Here is a 13,994-nt window from a genome sequence, read left to right as displayed (position 1 = left end):
AGAGCAACAATTGGTCTTTTGATTAACCTCTGCCTCAAGAAAAAGTAATGTACTAAGAAACGTTAAATAAATATAACAAGCACAAGTGTTTTATGAGAAATATATTGGATAGAAGGGATAACCTGAAGTAAGACACTTGATATTAAAATGTAATAATATTTTATCTGGGATGAGAAGCTTCCTGGGCTCCTCAGAGGGAATAATAAACTTAATAGGTAAGACGTTAAAAGAAAAAAATATATCTAATGTTAAAAAGGCACTGCATGTTCTATATATCTGTTAAGAAGCGGTCTGGTAGCACCTCATCCACCTAACCAATTTTATTAAAAGACATAAGTTTTCATGAGCTGCAGCTCACTTCATCAGAAGCACAGAACAGGTAAAACTGATGGCTATGAGCTCGCTTCTCACACTGCATGTTTCTTTCTATTTGTTTAAATATTTTAAAATTCTGAAACTCATAAGCAAAGGCAGCTTAAGTATGAATTCCATTCCAGTTCTGAGATTCCTACGTTCTGGTAAGGCAGTTTTTCTTTACTCTATATTCTAGGATCTCCTTAGAAAACAAATCCACAGATCTGTCTATGGGCACAGCCTTGTGTTTCCGCCTCTTCCCAGTGCTACGCTACTGGGAGGGCAACTATGGCCGCTTTATGACCTGTGGACTTCATGGATGGCTCAGGAATTCTGCGAATTGAAGTGCACAGGTCATAAAGTTGACCACAGTTGCCCACTCCTGCCCTAAAGCAAAACTAAAGCAAACCACAATAGTTGCCATACTCACTGTGCTTGATATTACTCTTAGAAGACTGTGTGTTGAAATGCTCAGCCCCACAAAAAATTATTTATTTAATGTATGGTTTACTTTACACCAAAGTTGGGGAACGATGGCCACTTTATGACTTGTGGACTTCAACTCTGGAATTCTGGGAGTTGAAGTCCACAAGTCATAAACAGGCCATCGTTCCCCACCCCTGCTTTACACAAAAACTGGGTCACTGTTCTTTATTATATTGGCCATAACCATTCATTTGATCTCTCTTTTTTCAATGTGCTGAAAAGCAAGACATGACCCTGGTCAAAAGACTTAAGGAAACTACCAAATATGAACCTATTCTGTTCAGCCTCAAGACATAACCTACCTATGAATCTGCTTGATGTAGTGGCACATTACAAAAATGTTAAGTCTATAGAAAGAAGACAAAAAATTGTCCCAAAAAATAAGATAATGGCATATTTCCCATCATCATCTTTTCCCCCAAGACAACTCTAACATTAAAACTAAAAATAATACCTATATACAAAAGCATATGTTTCATGTGAATGATTCTTTTCAACTTGCTTTGCTTTGGCTCTTTCTTTCCAGGCAGCTCAATCTCCTTTGCCAAAACCTCTGCTCTAACCAAGTTGTTCCAAAATGCTCTGTTCAGAAATTTATTCAATGCTTCTGAAAAGAAGGAAATGCGCTCCTAGCCAATTTCAATAGTCTCAGTTCCCCTGGTTTCTCTAAGCTTTGTCCTGCGTGTCTCCCTATCTCCCCAGATGCAGAACGGATTTTGGTTCCAAACCTTTGGCTGGGTTGGAGGAGGGCCATGAAAAATTCATGGTAATTACATCAATACTCATTTGCAGTGAAAGCTGAAATGCAAGAGGGAACAGCAAGTAAATCCCTGCTGTGTGAAAGAAGAAAACAAATCTCAACTATGTAGTGGGAAAGTCCCTGCTTCCAAATCGTGATTAATACAAACTGGGGTTGTATCACCATGGAACTGAAGGCCAGAAGTCTTCCAGTGCCACTTCTGTCATTGTAAAAAGATGTATTATCAGGATCCTTTCTGTCTAGAATTACTTCCCCTCTGACTTAATGTGGGTGGCCCACTGGCAGCCTAGTCTTGAAAAATAATACAAGTGGTAGGACAGATTTATGCAGAAAGAGTAGAAGAGGGGGGGAATTCAGTAAATATGGTTCTTTTTTTCCACTTTTTTGGAGAAAAAAGAAAAGGGTTGGGGGCTATGCTTAAGACTACTTGATACCATTTTAGGAGATTATTTTAATGCATATTGTTCTGCCTCTGAAAAATGCAAGTGTTTACCCAAAGTAGAATAGAATTAAACTCTCCTTTGTGAGCTTGGTTACTCTTCTGTCTACCAGAACCAGACCAACTGGAAAGGAAGACAAATGTGTGTAAAGATGGAATTACAGTGGCTCAACAACAAATCTCAAAAGAATGAGGGAAAAAGACCTTTCATCTCTGAAATTTCTTTCAGCACTTTCCTCCATTTGAAATTAACATTACTGATGATGCAGGGCAGACAATGAGGTGGGAAAAAGCAACTTCTGCACTTGGGTTGGGGTGGAATTTGCATTGGCATCACTTTAAACTAACATTGTTAGGAGTCATGTGATAAACTCTGTGTCCTACATGACTTTTTTTTCTGAACACACAACCTTTAAGTAGCTGAAGGTTGCCTGTGAATTTGGCTCAGTTCAATCAAAAACATCTGTTCCCCTGGTAAGTCTGCTGTCAGGACGTTTTTCTCATTTGGCTTTCGCCACAACCTTTCCCAGCCAATCGCAAACAATCCAACACTTGTAAATCAAGTTTGGGCTGACACTAGCAGGCCTGCATTCAGTCACCCCATCCCAGCCAGTGAGGCCACTCAACTGCTGTGAGAGCTGCTCTTAGCATGTCATCGAATCAAAGCATGTTGAGAAGAGGGAATGTAAGAGGCATCTGCAGAATTCCCCTATTTAGTGATGTTGGAACATTGACAAATGCATCTGTCATTTCATAGCTTCAACTAACCTGCTGTCCATTGGCTTGACATAGTAAAGCTGTCCAGAAGTGACTCCAGTGCTCTCACATTGTTTTCACATGTCTCTGCTAGGAAGGCCTGGCGTTTCCTGGTCTTCATTTGGCAGGAGTGAGAAGAAAGGGGGGGGGGGGGAAAGATAGATATTAAGGGCATAGAAGAGTCATTCATAACCACCAAAACTGTTGCAGGACACACCGTGGAATAATATTTAAGTGAAACAAAAACGAATCAGAGGAATTTCCCGTTACCAAAATAACAAAATTGAAGAAAAAAGTGGAAAATATATCAAAGAAGTAGTGCCATGATTATTGCTTTTCCAGATTAATTTCCAGGTAAATGGTGGATTTTGCATCATTTTAATGTTCTGCTGCTAGAGCAAAGTCCAAGTAAACTGTCAGGAACTAATTAAAACATTACCCAGGAACCATTCATATTTTTCTGTGTTGCAAAAGACAACCTGGCTAGGAAATATGGCAATCCCAAAATCTGGCATGGCACCAAGGTGCCCCTGAAGAAGTCTGATAAATTGGTCCTCTGCTGAGATGTCTGGTAGATGTATTTAATTTTGGTTTTCCAAAGTAACTTCTTTTGTTCAATCTCATCTATAGGAAGCCCAACTGGTGAAAACTAGACTCTGCATTTATAACTAGGAAAGTACCTTCCTGATGTAGTGTCTAAATCAGTATATCTTAACCTTGGGAACTTTTAAGATGTATGCACTTCAACTCCCAGGATGGCTGCTTGGAGAATTCTGGGAATTAAAGTCCACCCATCTTAAGGTTCTTAAGGTTGAGAAGCACTAGTCTAAATGTGGAACAGAGCAACTCACTAGAGCCAAGTCATTGTGTTCATCTCGCCACGGCCATTTTGCCGCAACCAACTTGCTGCAGCCAATTCTCTGTGGGACAACCCTCTGCAGGACAATTCCATGTGGGATAACTTATTGCAATAAATGTTATCTCCAATTGTTCTTTCAACATTATTTCTATTGACAAAAAATGGAAATAATGTCAAAAAGCCAGTGGCGGATAACATTGCATTGAGTTATCCTACAAGGAACTGTCCTATGGCAAGTTAACCACAGCGAGTTGACTCATGGTGAACTAGCTACAGCGAGATGGCCGTGTGGAAATAGCCACAACAAGATTGCAAATTGGCCACAAGGAGATGGCTCCAGCAAGTTGGCTACGGCGATCTGTCCTAGACCCTCTAGATGACAGTCTAGAGATGAAGATGAAGATGAAATGTCATCCTTGACCAGGTAAAGCAAAAAGTCTCTCTAACGAGGCAGTTGGTGTTCATTCACATTCTGTGAGATTAGGGATAAGTATTCAGAAAAAAAGCAAAGCAAGAAAGAAGTCAGAGGAACCAAAAATTCTTGCATACATCAAAACAGTGAGAAGATTTTTCTTCAGCCAGTATCTCTGCAATAAACATGTATGGAATCCAAGATCTTCTTCAAGGATATAGCAAGTGAACTGATTATATTGATTTTATTCCTAATTCTTTGTATGTGACTGTTTCTTGCCCTTGTTTTCTTATTTCCACTTTTCATATCTAAAGACTGAGTTTTATTACTTTTATTTTTTCTTTATATTTACCATTTCTACATGTAAAACTGTGCAGTTGTATATGAGCAGCACATTGTTAGTTAAGTTCCATAATCTAGGGCTTTGGGGTAGGAAGATCCAAAGTATTTTCCTTTATTTTCTTAGAAAAGGGCTGAGAAAATGTTCTTGTGTAGGAAGCCAAAGAGCTAAACAGCTTTGCTTAGTTTGCCAGAGGTGGAGGCATCTAACTGAGTATTACAAGTTACTGATGATACCTCACCTCCTGACAATGAATGATCTCCCCCAGGGGCTTCATGTAGACGTTAAACAGAAGTGGAGAGACAGTGAACCCTGAGGCATCCCACACAGTAGGGCTGATAGTGGGATCTCCCATTCCAGATCAATACCAGCTAGTATCAGTCCCTTAGGAAGGAAGAGAAGCAGCATAAAACTATGCTACTTGTTCCCAATCCTCAGAGCTGATCATTGTCAATGGTACTGAAAGCCACCAAGAGATCAAGTACAGTCAGGATGGACACACTACCCCTCCTGAAAACAGGCTTGCTAACTTCCTGCCTAGCGTCCCAACCACTCAAGCCACCATGTTCCTACTTATGACATAAAACTTGAACAATACCATTAAGATGGTCTTCCACATTTTGTTATAGTACAACTGTATTATATCTAGTGCTACAGTTTAATAAGCAATACAAAGCACTACAAAGACACGCTGAAAGCCTCCTTCAAGTCCCTTGAAATTGACACCACCTCCTGGGAAACCCTGGCACAAGATTGTTCAACATGGCGCATGCTGATCCACCAAGGCTGCCAGACATCTGAGGACAGAAGAACAACCATAGCACAAGAGAAGGGGGCACTCCGCAAAGCCAGAGCTGCAAATGCTGCAACAATGGTGCCCACACATGTCTGCCCGATCTGTGGCAGAACATTTCGTGCCCATATAGGCCTGATCAGCCACCTGCGGATATATCATGGACAGCCCACAATCTGTTAGATGTCAAGGTCCACTTCGAACACGATGGACGAACATCATTACAGTTTCACAACTTTCATTTTAACTAACCCTGCAGGATGATCTGTAAAGAAGGGCACGACTTATAGAAAGTTGCCAAAATGAGTCATTTGTCACTGATATTAGTAGATACCGGGTCAGAGTTTGGTTTATGATCGAAAATACTGGTTAATTATCAAAAGATTGCATAGTATTTCATATTTCTTGTTAGACCTCCCCTTTTTGTCATGTACTTTTCTTTCTCTAGATTGCATTTTAATTATTTTTATTCTTTGACTGGAAATAATTAAAAAAATAAAAATAAAAACATTAACAGGCAGTTTATTTCGGGAGGGGGGAAGAAATAAAATAGATCCCTTATCAACTTTTCTTCTAAACTGAACAGGAAAAATATGTTACTTCAATTTGTGTCAACTTTCTAAAACCTCTATACAGGTCAACTCCCCTTTTCTTTTCTTTTCTTTTCCTTTTTTTTTCTTTACTCCAGTGACCCACAATCCAATTTTGAGTAACAGTCATCTTAGCTTTTGAGTTATCAGCACTTCCCACAACAAAAAGTCAGCCTGAAGATAAGGATTCAGGGTTTTTATGGTGAGAAACATCTTTTTCCTGTTAACTGAGCTCCGTTATGAGCCAACAGTGGATCATGACTGACTGGAATGTATGCGGATCTCTTCTGTGTTCTCCACCATTCTGCTTAAATATTTTATAAATTTGCTCTACCATTTCAATTTTAATTATATGTTCTGTATATCTACTAATATATTATTCATATACATTTCAGCGTTTGATCCCCAGTAGCATTTACATGGTCTTCCCTGTGTGATGGTTAGTACTATACATCACAAAGAATTTCCAGTGCCGATGGAATTCTCATGCCGAGATTTTTTTTCTTTCTTAAAACATCAGTATTCCAAAAAGAAGTATAAAGATGCATGCAATTTTTACAGGGTATAAATAGGCTAGAATGCTGAACTACACAGAATTCTGTCAACCCTATTTTGCCGTCCCCACAGAAAAAGCATATTGCCCACAGAACAGCATAAAAAGCAATGTCACACCAATAAAGTAAATATTTTCATGCATGTATATGCATTTGAATCAGAAGATACTCAAACTGTGCACCAGCAGAATCTCTTCCAGCACAAAAGGTTTAGGCAAGCTGTCCAAACAGCACAGAGCAGTTTATCTTTTCACACAGATGCTTTATTTTTAATCTGCCATATATTAATATATTTATATTGGTGCAACTTTTCTGTATTGACATATTAAATTCATGTTGGCCCTGTGTAAATCAAGTTTGGCTACTTGATTTTTTTCAAAATTCTCCCTCTGTCTGTCTCTCTCTCCCCCCACCCCCTCACCCCAAGATATACATATACATTAAAAATTTCCAGCAATCCTGTGTACATTCTAGTTCCAGCCAATTGGGGATGCAATGACTTTAGCAGTTAAGAAGCTGAGCTTGTCAGCTGGAACACTGACAGCCTGGGTTCGAGATCCGAGCACCACATGATGAGGCGATCACCCATCCGTGCCACAGCTTCTGGCCACCTAGCTGTTCAAAAGCATGCAAATGCAAGTAGATAAATAGGTACCACTTTAGTGGGAAAGAAAGAGCTTTTCATGTTTCACCACATACTCTGCGCTGTGGCGTGATATTGTAGGAAGTTAGCACTCACCCCTCTCCTAGAAAAATGAAATATAATAGGAAATATTAAAAAGGCAGAATATTATATTTCTCTGGATGAGAAATGGAGAAACATGTTTTAAGGCAGAAAACAGACTCACTCTTAATAGCCCCCACCACCCACAATAGCCCACAGCATATGTCCGCACTTAAGAGATAGAGATAGCTCGGTCTATTCATAGGCAAATGCCCTCATCAAAGATTCAACAAAGGCAGGATTACCCCTCTACCCATCTCACCACATGGTACATGGGAAGATTACATCACCCAGCAGGGTTCAACCAAACCTGGGACTCAGGACAGCCTACAGAGTTACCCCTGCATGGCCCCATGGGAGTCTGACAACCAATCAGAATACAAGTTCAAATTCAAAAGTCCAGAGAGGGTATAAAACTCAGGCACACTCAGCATCTCTTCCCTTTTTTCTTCACCCAACATCTTCAAGGCATGTGATCCTGTCTACCATTAAAACCATCTTTTCAAACAGCCACCATATTTCCAGTGTCTTTCTCCCCATTTGGAACTGAACCCAGATGGATATTTCTTCCAACAATATCATGCTGACCACATGACCAGGGGCATGTCTTCGGACAACACCAACTTCCTCGGCTAAGAAACAGAGATGAATACTGCCCCCCTAGAGTCAGATACTACTGGATAGGGGAAATCTTTACCTTTATCCAGCCTTGCATTCTTTTCTCCCTTGAGCCCCCCTAGTTCTATGAGGCTCCCCAAATCTCCTTTCTATTTGAAAGCAACTTAAAATAACGTATGCATAGAAGCAGACTAAGAAAAGTTGTTCTTCATATCTGAGCTTCCCAACAATGTGAATGAGAAACTCAGAATGAGCTACTTAGGCTTGGATTTCCCAGGCAGCATTCTGCCTCTTGTCCAACATATATTGATCCTCTGGAAAAAGGTATATAAGCAAGAGAATCCTGACAGCAAGGTGCAAGAGGAACACACAGATGCTAGCGCCTGACTTTGGTGTAATTCGCAGCTAATTGAGCTTTCTCTTTCTCCACTGTTACTTAATCAAAGAGCCGCTCTGTTGCAGCCTGTCAAACTTGGGACTCAATTTATATGTAAATGCCTTTCCAACTACCAAGAGGACACACAACCAAACAGTATACCTTGAAATGGGCCAAATGCAGCTAAACGCAGCTGCAGAACCATCAGTTCCTCGAAGCCTTGGAGGTATTCACTACGTTTAGTTACATGATAAAACATCAGATTGATTTTCAACCTGCCTACCATGCCACTCCATATTCAAATCATTCTGTTTGTACTCAAAATGACTGCATGCCCTAAACTCAGAATCCAAATGAATGCCACCATTTGATAAAATCACTATTGACACGTGCCTTTGTGGTTAAGGTGCTAAACTACAATAAGGAAACCAGGTTTAAGCCCAGAGAGATAAGACCACTGCAAAAATCTCAATGAGCTAAGATGAGAGTATGTTAGATATTTGGGGGTTCCTTTGTGGTTATCTCATGGTCATCCAGACTTCGCAGCCCAGCTACAGTAGCCCTACAATCAAAAGACAAAACTACAGGTAGTAGCAGAAGTGGGTTGCTCCCAGTTTTACTATTGGTTTGCTTTGTGCTCGTGCACGCCAGACGCACACTTCGCACGCTGTTCAATATGAATTGTTCTTCATGCATGTGCAAAACAGTTTACAGTGAACTGCGCACATGCGTGCACTACTAAACAACATGCTGGCAATGACAGCGGCGACCAGGGAAGCGGTTCAAGGTGTGGCCAGCCTGGATCACTGCCAGTTCTGCGACCCAATTCGAAATACCACTACCGGTTCGACCGAACTAGCCGAACCGGAAACAACCCACCTCTGGGTAATAGTTGAGCCCCAAATTTCTAAGTGAGACATTTGTTAAGTAAGTTTTGCCCCATTTTATAACCTTTCTTGCCACAGTTGTTAAGTGAATCCTACAGTTGTTAAGTTAGTAACACGGCTGTAGCGTGAATCTGGCTTCTCTTTTGACTTTTGTTGCCAGAAGATCGCAAAAACGGATCATACAATCCCAGGAAACTGCAACTGTCATAAATATGAGCCAGTTGCCAAGCGTCTGAATTTTGATCACATGACGATAGAGAGGCTGAAAAGGTTGTAAGTGTGAAAAATGGTCATAAGTCATTTTTTCAGTGCTGTTGTAACTTTGAACAATCACTAAATGAATTGCTGTAATTTGAGGATTAACTATCTTAAAGTGCTAGCTGAATACCCATGCTCCGCTACAAAACTATGTGATCGGGCTTGATAAATCGACATTTACAGCTTGAAAACTAATGAGTAGTTATGATCATCTCTACTCTCCCCTTCTCTCCCTCAGGCTTGCCCCACAGAGGCCTCTCCAAATTCCCAGCTCGCAGGCGGGATGAGTCATGCACTGGCCACACCCAAGTGGCAGTTGGAACAGAGTTCTTTTCAGGTTGGGAGGGGGAGTAGAATGTCTAATTCCTTAGCATCAGAGAGTGTTGATAATAATATAAGAAATACTAATGATCTGATGGTCATTTTGAAAAATCCTTTCTTAGCGAGGACCTAGAAGCCAAGTTCAGTTCAGTGGAATAGAGATGCATTCTATCAATAAATTACATGTAATTAAAATATTTGATCATAATTTGCTCCTGATGCAAAAACATTACAGTGTAAAGCCCTTAAATTATTATCAGTATTGGACACTTGTTTTAGACTTTAGAGCAGTCTAACAGTACATTTTAATAAACAAGAAATAATGTTTTATTAATTTAATTTAAATTGTTAAATTTAATTTAATTTAATAAATAATAAAACATTTTTTGTGGTGCAAGCATTATTTGCCAGGAGTTTGGAATAAAGAAGTCAAATATCTCCTATTTAAAAAATCAGTGGCTTTAAAGAATATTAAGTATTATCCTGTTGCAGTTAACTCAACAACAATAACAAAGATCATATTTAGCGGACATTCCGTAGAATCATAAAATGCCATTAACTTAACTCAAGGGTTACCAGCTATTGCTTCATTTTGGCTTAATAACAATAAATGTGTTTGCATGATCTTACAAAGATGAATATAGTTTAAATTTGTGGATGTAGTCTTGAATTATATATTGCAAATTGGAATTGTTCACTACATCAAATATTTTATATTTATCAAGCATGAGGAAAAGCAGCCTTAAATATTTCTTTTCAAAGACAGTGGAATTTTACATTTACTATCTCGGAAAACTGAGATGTTCACTTTTTGTTTAACACTTTGTCTCTTTACCAAAGCAATAAAAAGGCTAATCAATATTATTCCATGTGCCAAGATTTACAGATGCATTTAAAGATTGGCCAGAATGAGTTCATATATGCTGTTTCTTCTTTTACGGCTTTTGTCCTCTTTTTTTTTTTAAATTATTTTGAAATTTTGAGTTTTCTCATACTTTGAGGAATGTAGATTGAGAAAAGCTACACAATTGTGTTCATAAACATGACAACTATATTTGCTATCAAGAGTCAAAAGCTAACTTTGCAAATTTAAGCAAACCATCCACTCAGGTCTTAAATTATATCACCTGTTGCTTATGAGGATACATTATATGTTTAGAAAATTATTTTCAGTCTTTTTTCCAATGAATTCAGATGTGAACTCATTTCAACCTATGATTTATTGCATGTTCAAATTAAGCTCTAGCTGAAACAGACAGAACCTCCTTGAGCGACATCTGGAAAACTAACAAGTCATCTAAATGTCAATATAACAAGTTTGTGATCTTTGTTGGATGAATGAGCAAAGATTTCAACGAGTGGCCTCTGAATAACCCGAGATAATCATCAGCTAAAGTATGGCTGGAATTTTTAACAACTGGAAAGTCCAATTTTGATGGTCAGGTAGATATTTCTCCTGTGAAATGACTACGATTTCGTGAAAGATTATTCCGAAGGACAGTGGAATAGAAAAAAATAAGTAAAGCATGCAAAGAGGGGCAGATGGCTAGGAAGAGGAAGAAAAGTGGCTGAAGAAGCTTGGAAAAAAAGTTCCCCGCTGGAGCTTAGAATTTGCCCAGCTCTGAGCTGACTACGCTCCCTCTAAAAATAACCGTGTTAATGCAATAAGCGATGGAAGACACATAGGTAGAGAGGCAAGACATGGCTGTCTGTGTGGGAAGCGGGTCAAATCAATCAAGATGGTGGCTGCAACTATACAGCCAAATTTGCCCCTCTTTTATGTGCCATCAAAGCTGGGGCTCTCATCATGCAGACACACCTGTCACCTTGATATTTGTATATTATAATCTAGTCTAGTCTAAGCTAATCTTATCTAAAACTCTGGGATTTCTGCTGGTCTCCTGTCCACACACTAACCAAATTCAGTTTTTTTTTGTATTTGTTTGAGATCAGTCAGGTTTTGCTAAGTACCAGAATATCTGTTACCTGTATTGGTAAAACTGTAAACACATCTAAATCAGGGATATGTAATAACAAAGAAGAATTATATGTAGTATATGCAATTTTTTTAGTGATTCCGTTATCTCTCCAACGTGTGTGTGTGTGTGTGTGTGTGTGTGTGTGTGCGTGTGTGCGTGTGTTGGGAACATAATATATATGTAAACTAGGCTACAGCTTCTGAGTTTAAGATTGCTCACGTCAAAGATCGATTTTGCAAAGATAAATGCCATAGACTGGAAGAGGACTTCTCCCTAGCAGAGAGAAGACCGTACTTGTCAGTCTTAAAGACTAAGCATGCTAACAACAGAACAAGTAAACGGATGCAGAAACTGAGTAGATAGAAAGCTACACTAATCCCAACGCTTCCTGCTCTTTCTAACCTTCAGAGACTTCTCCAGATGAAAACGCAGCACTACAAGGGAAGCCATTTCAATAAAAGCACAGTCAGTGATCCTTATTTTACCGTAAAGTTTCCCTCGGTGATCTTCATTCTGTTGCAAAGTGACTTTCAAAGTCGGTAGCTCATTAAACGTCTTGCCTGCCACCCACTTAAAAAGTAATTTATTTCCCTATTGGAATCCTTGATTGTTATACGGTTCTTAAGCATCGTGTCCTATACCAATAAGTAGAAAGACTGAGGACAACCGCATTTGACAACAACAGCACTGATAACCTTCAGCATAACAAGCAGAAAGGAATTCTGTAGCCTTCCCTGCAGTGTGCTGGGGAGACCCTAAATAGGCTGGCTGGAAAATTCTGCGCACGTGAACTGTAAAATACTAGGAGGGTCAACTCCAAGATGCAGCTGCTTATAAATACAGTAGTGTAGCTATGTCCTCCCTTCCCAAAATATCCCAGAGTTGTGGCTCTCTAGCAGACCTGGCAGCAGATTCAGATAGTGAGGAGATTGGGAGTAACATGGGCCAGTCCTGGAATCTGGGGAAGGCTCTGACGAGTGCTCTGCATCAGAGGCAGAGATGCGGCCAGGGCCCTTTGACAGTTATCAGCTGCCTTCGGAGTCAGACTTCAGTGAGGCAGACGAATAGCTGGAGTCTGTTCCCAGTGTATGCATGTGTAGAGTTGCCAGATGAAGGGAACAGCTAAGGAACAAGGGTCGTCTTGGGAGTAAGGCCACAGGTGGACAGTGAATGGCACCTCTCAAATGGAATAAAAGAGGAGCGAAAGGGGAGGGATGTTTGCAGGAGACAATTAGTTCATTCTTGGATTCTTGCCAAGTATTGCGGCATCTGAAAGATATTGGCCTGGCCACTGTCCAAGCCTGATAAAGGTCAGTAATTGTGAACTATCTTGGAGAACTGTGGGCCAGGATATTGCTGGAGAGGTATTCACTGTAAATTAAATTAAAAAGGTTTATTTAGGAGTCAGCTTCGTGCTGCTGGGGAAGCCTAGGTCAGAACACCCACTTCCAAAAGTGTAGAGGGGAAAAAAGGGGGATACAGAAAATAAAAAGTCATTAGCTACACCAAAAACAATATAATTGCTAATCACTCATCACTTCACAGTTAATATCAAATATGGATGACTCCCACAGCCACAGATTTAGAACAGATTTATAGTTTTAGGCAATATGAAGGTCTTCTCCAGCTGTAGAACTATATTTATTTACAGAGTTAGTCTTCAATTTACAACCATTTGTTTAACGGCCATTCAAAATTACAGCGGCATTGAAAAAAGTGACTCACAATTGGTTCTCACATTTACAACCATCACAGCATCTCCATGATCACATGATCTCCATTGAGTGATCTGGCTTCTGGCTTCTGATGAGCAAAGTCAATGGGGGAAACCAGATTTTGCTTAACAAACAACTGCAGTGATTCACTTAACAACCAAGGCAAAAAAGGTGATAAAATTGGGTGTGACTCACTTAACAACCAGAGAGCTCCTGGGGGCTGGGGAGGGCAGAAATGAGCAAAAAACAGCCCATTTGTTGCTCAAGTTTGCCCCGCCCCCAGGAGCACTCTATAAGCCTCCTAAAGGCTATCCATGCCCTTTTTTGATGAAAAACGGGCCATTTTTTGCTTGTTTTTGCCCCCAACCCCTAGGAACACTCTACAAGCCTCCTAAAAGCTATACATGCCCTTTTTTTCCAAAAAAAGAATAGAATTCGTGAAAATGGGCCATTTTGGGGAGGTTTGTAGAGTGCAATTTTTTAAAAAATTTGCCTCTTCAAAACCTTGGTGCATCTTATACTCTGATGTGTCTTATACTCCAAAAAATACGGTATGGAACCCAATGTTTTCCCAACATTGGCAATTTTAAGACCTATGAACTTCAACTCCCAGAATTCCTCAGCCACCATGCTGTTTGGAGAATTCTGGGAGTTGAGGATCGTGTGCACCTACAGCTGCCAAGATTGGGAAATCCTAAACTATTCAAATACTTTATGGAAAGCTTTAAAAAAAATCATGTACAATAGACGAAAGTAAAACACAAAAACACAGC

The 13,994-nt window shown here is 39.8% G+C and overlaps 1 protein-coding gene across 7 annotated transcripts in view; it reads right to left on the bottom strand.

The window, feature by feature from the left end:
• The window catches only part of CCDC171 (coiled-coil domain containing 171), a 274,987-nt gene that overhangs the window by 206,146 nt on the left and 54,847 nt on the right, over window positions 1-13,994 (bottom strand). For all 7 annotated transcript variants that reach the window (XM_087716106.1, XM_087716105.1, XM_087716103.1 and 4 more), the window contains one exon: window positions 2,808-2,910. In XM_087716106.1, the coding sequence (XP_087572232.1) occupies window positions 2,808-2,910 (103 nt within the window). The remainder of the gene's footprint in view (window positions 1-2,807; window positions 2,911-13,994) is intronic.

Source organism: Thamnophis sirtalis, unplaced genomic scaffold, assembly GCF_051295495.1.
Source record: "Thamnophis sirtalis isolate CommonGarterSnake01/CBP01778 unplaced genomic scaffold, rThaSir2_p1.2 scaffold_5, whole genome shotgun sequence".
In the NCBI taxonomy this organism is placed as follows: domain Eukaryota; kingdom Metazoa; phylum Chordata; class Lepidosauria; order Squamata; family Natricidae; genus Thamnophis; species Thamnophis sirtalis.
The sequence above is the reverse complement of the archived record's forward strand: the minus strand, read 5'-3'. Positions and strand labels throughout refer to the sequence as shown.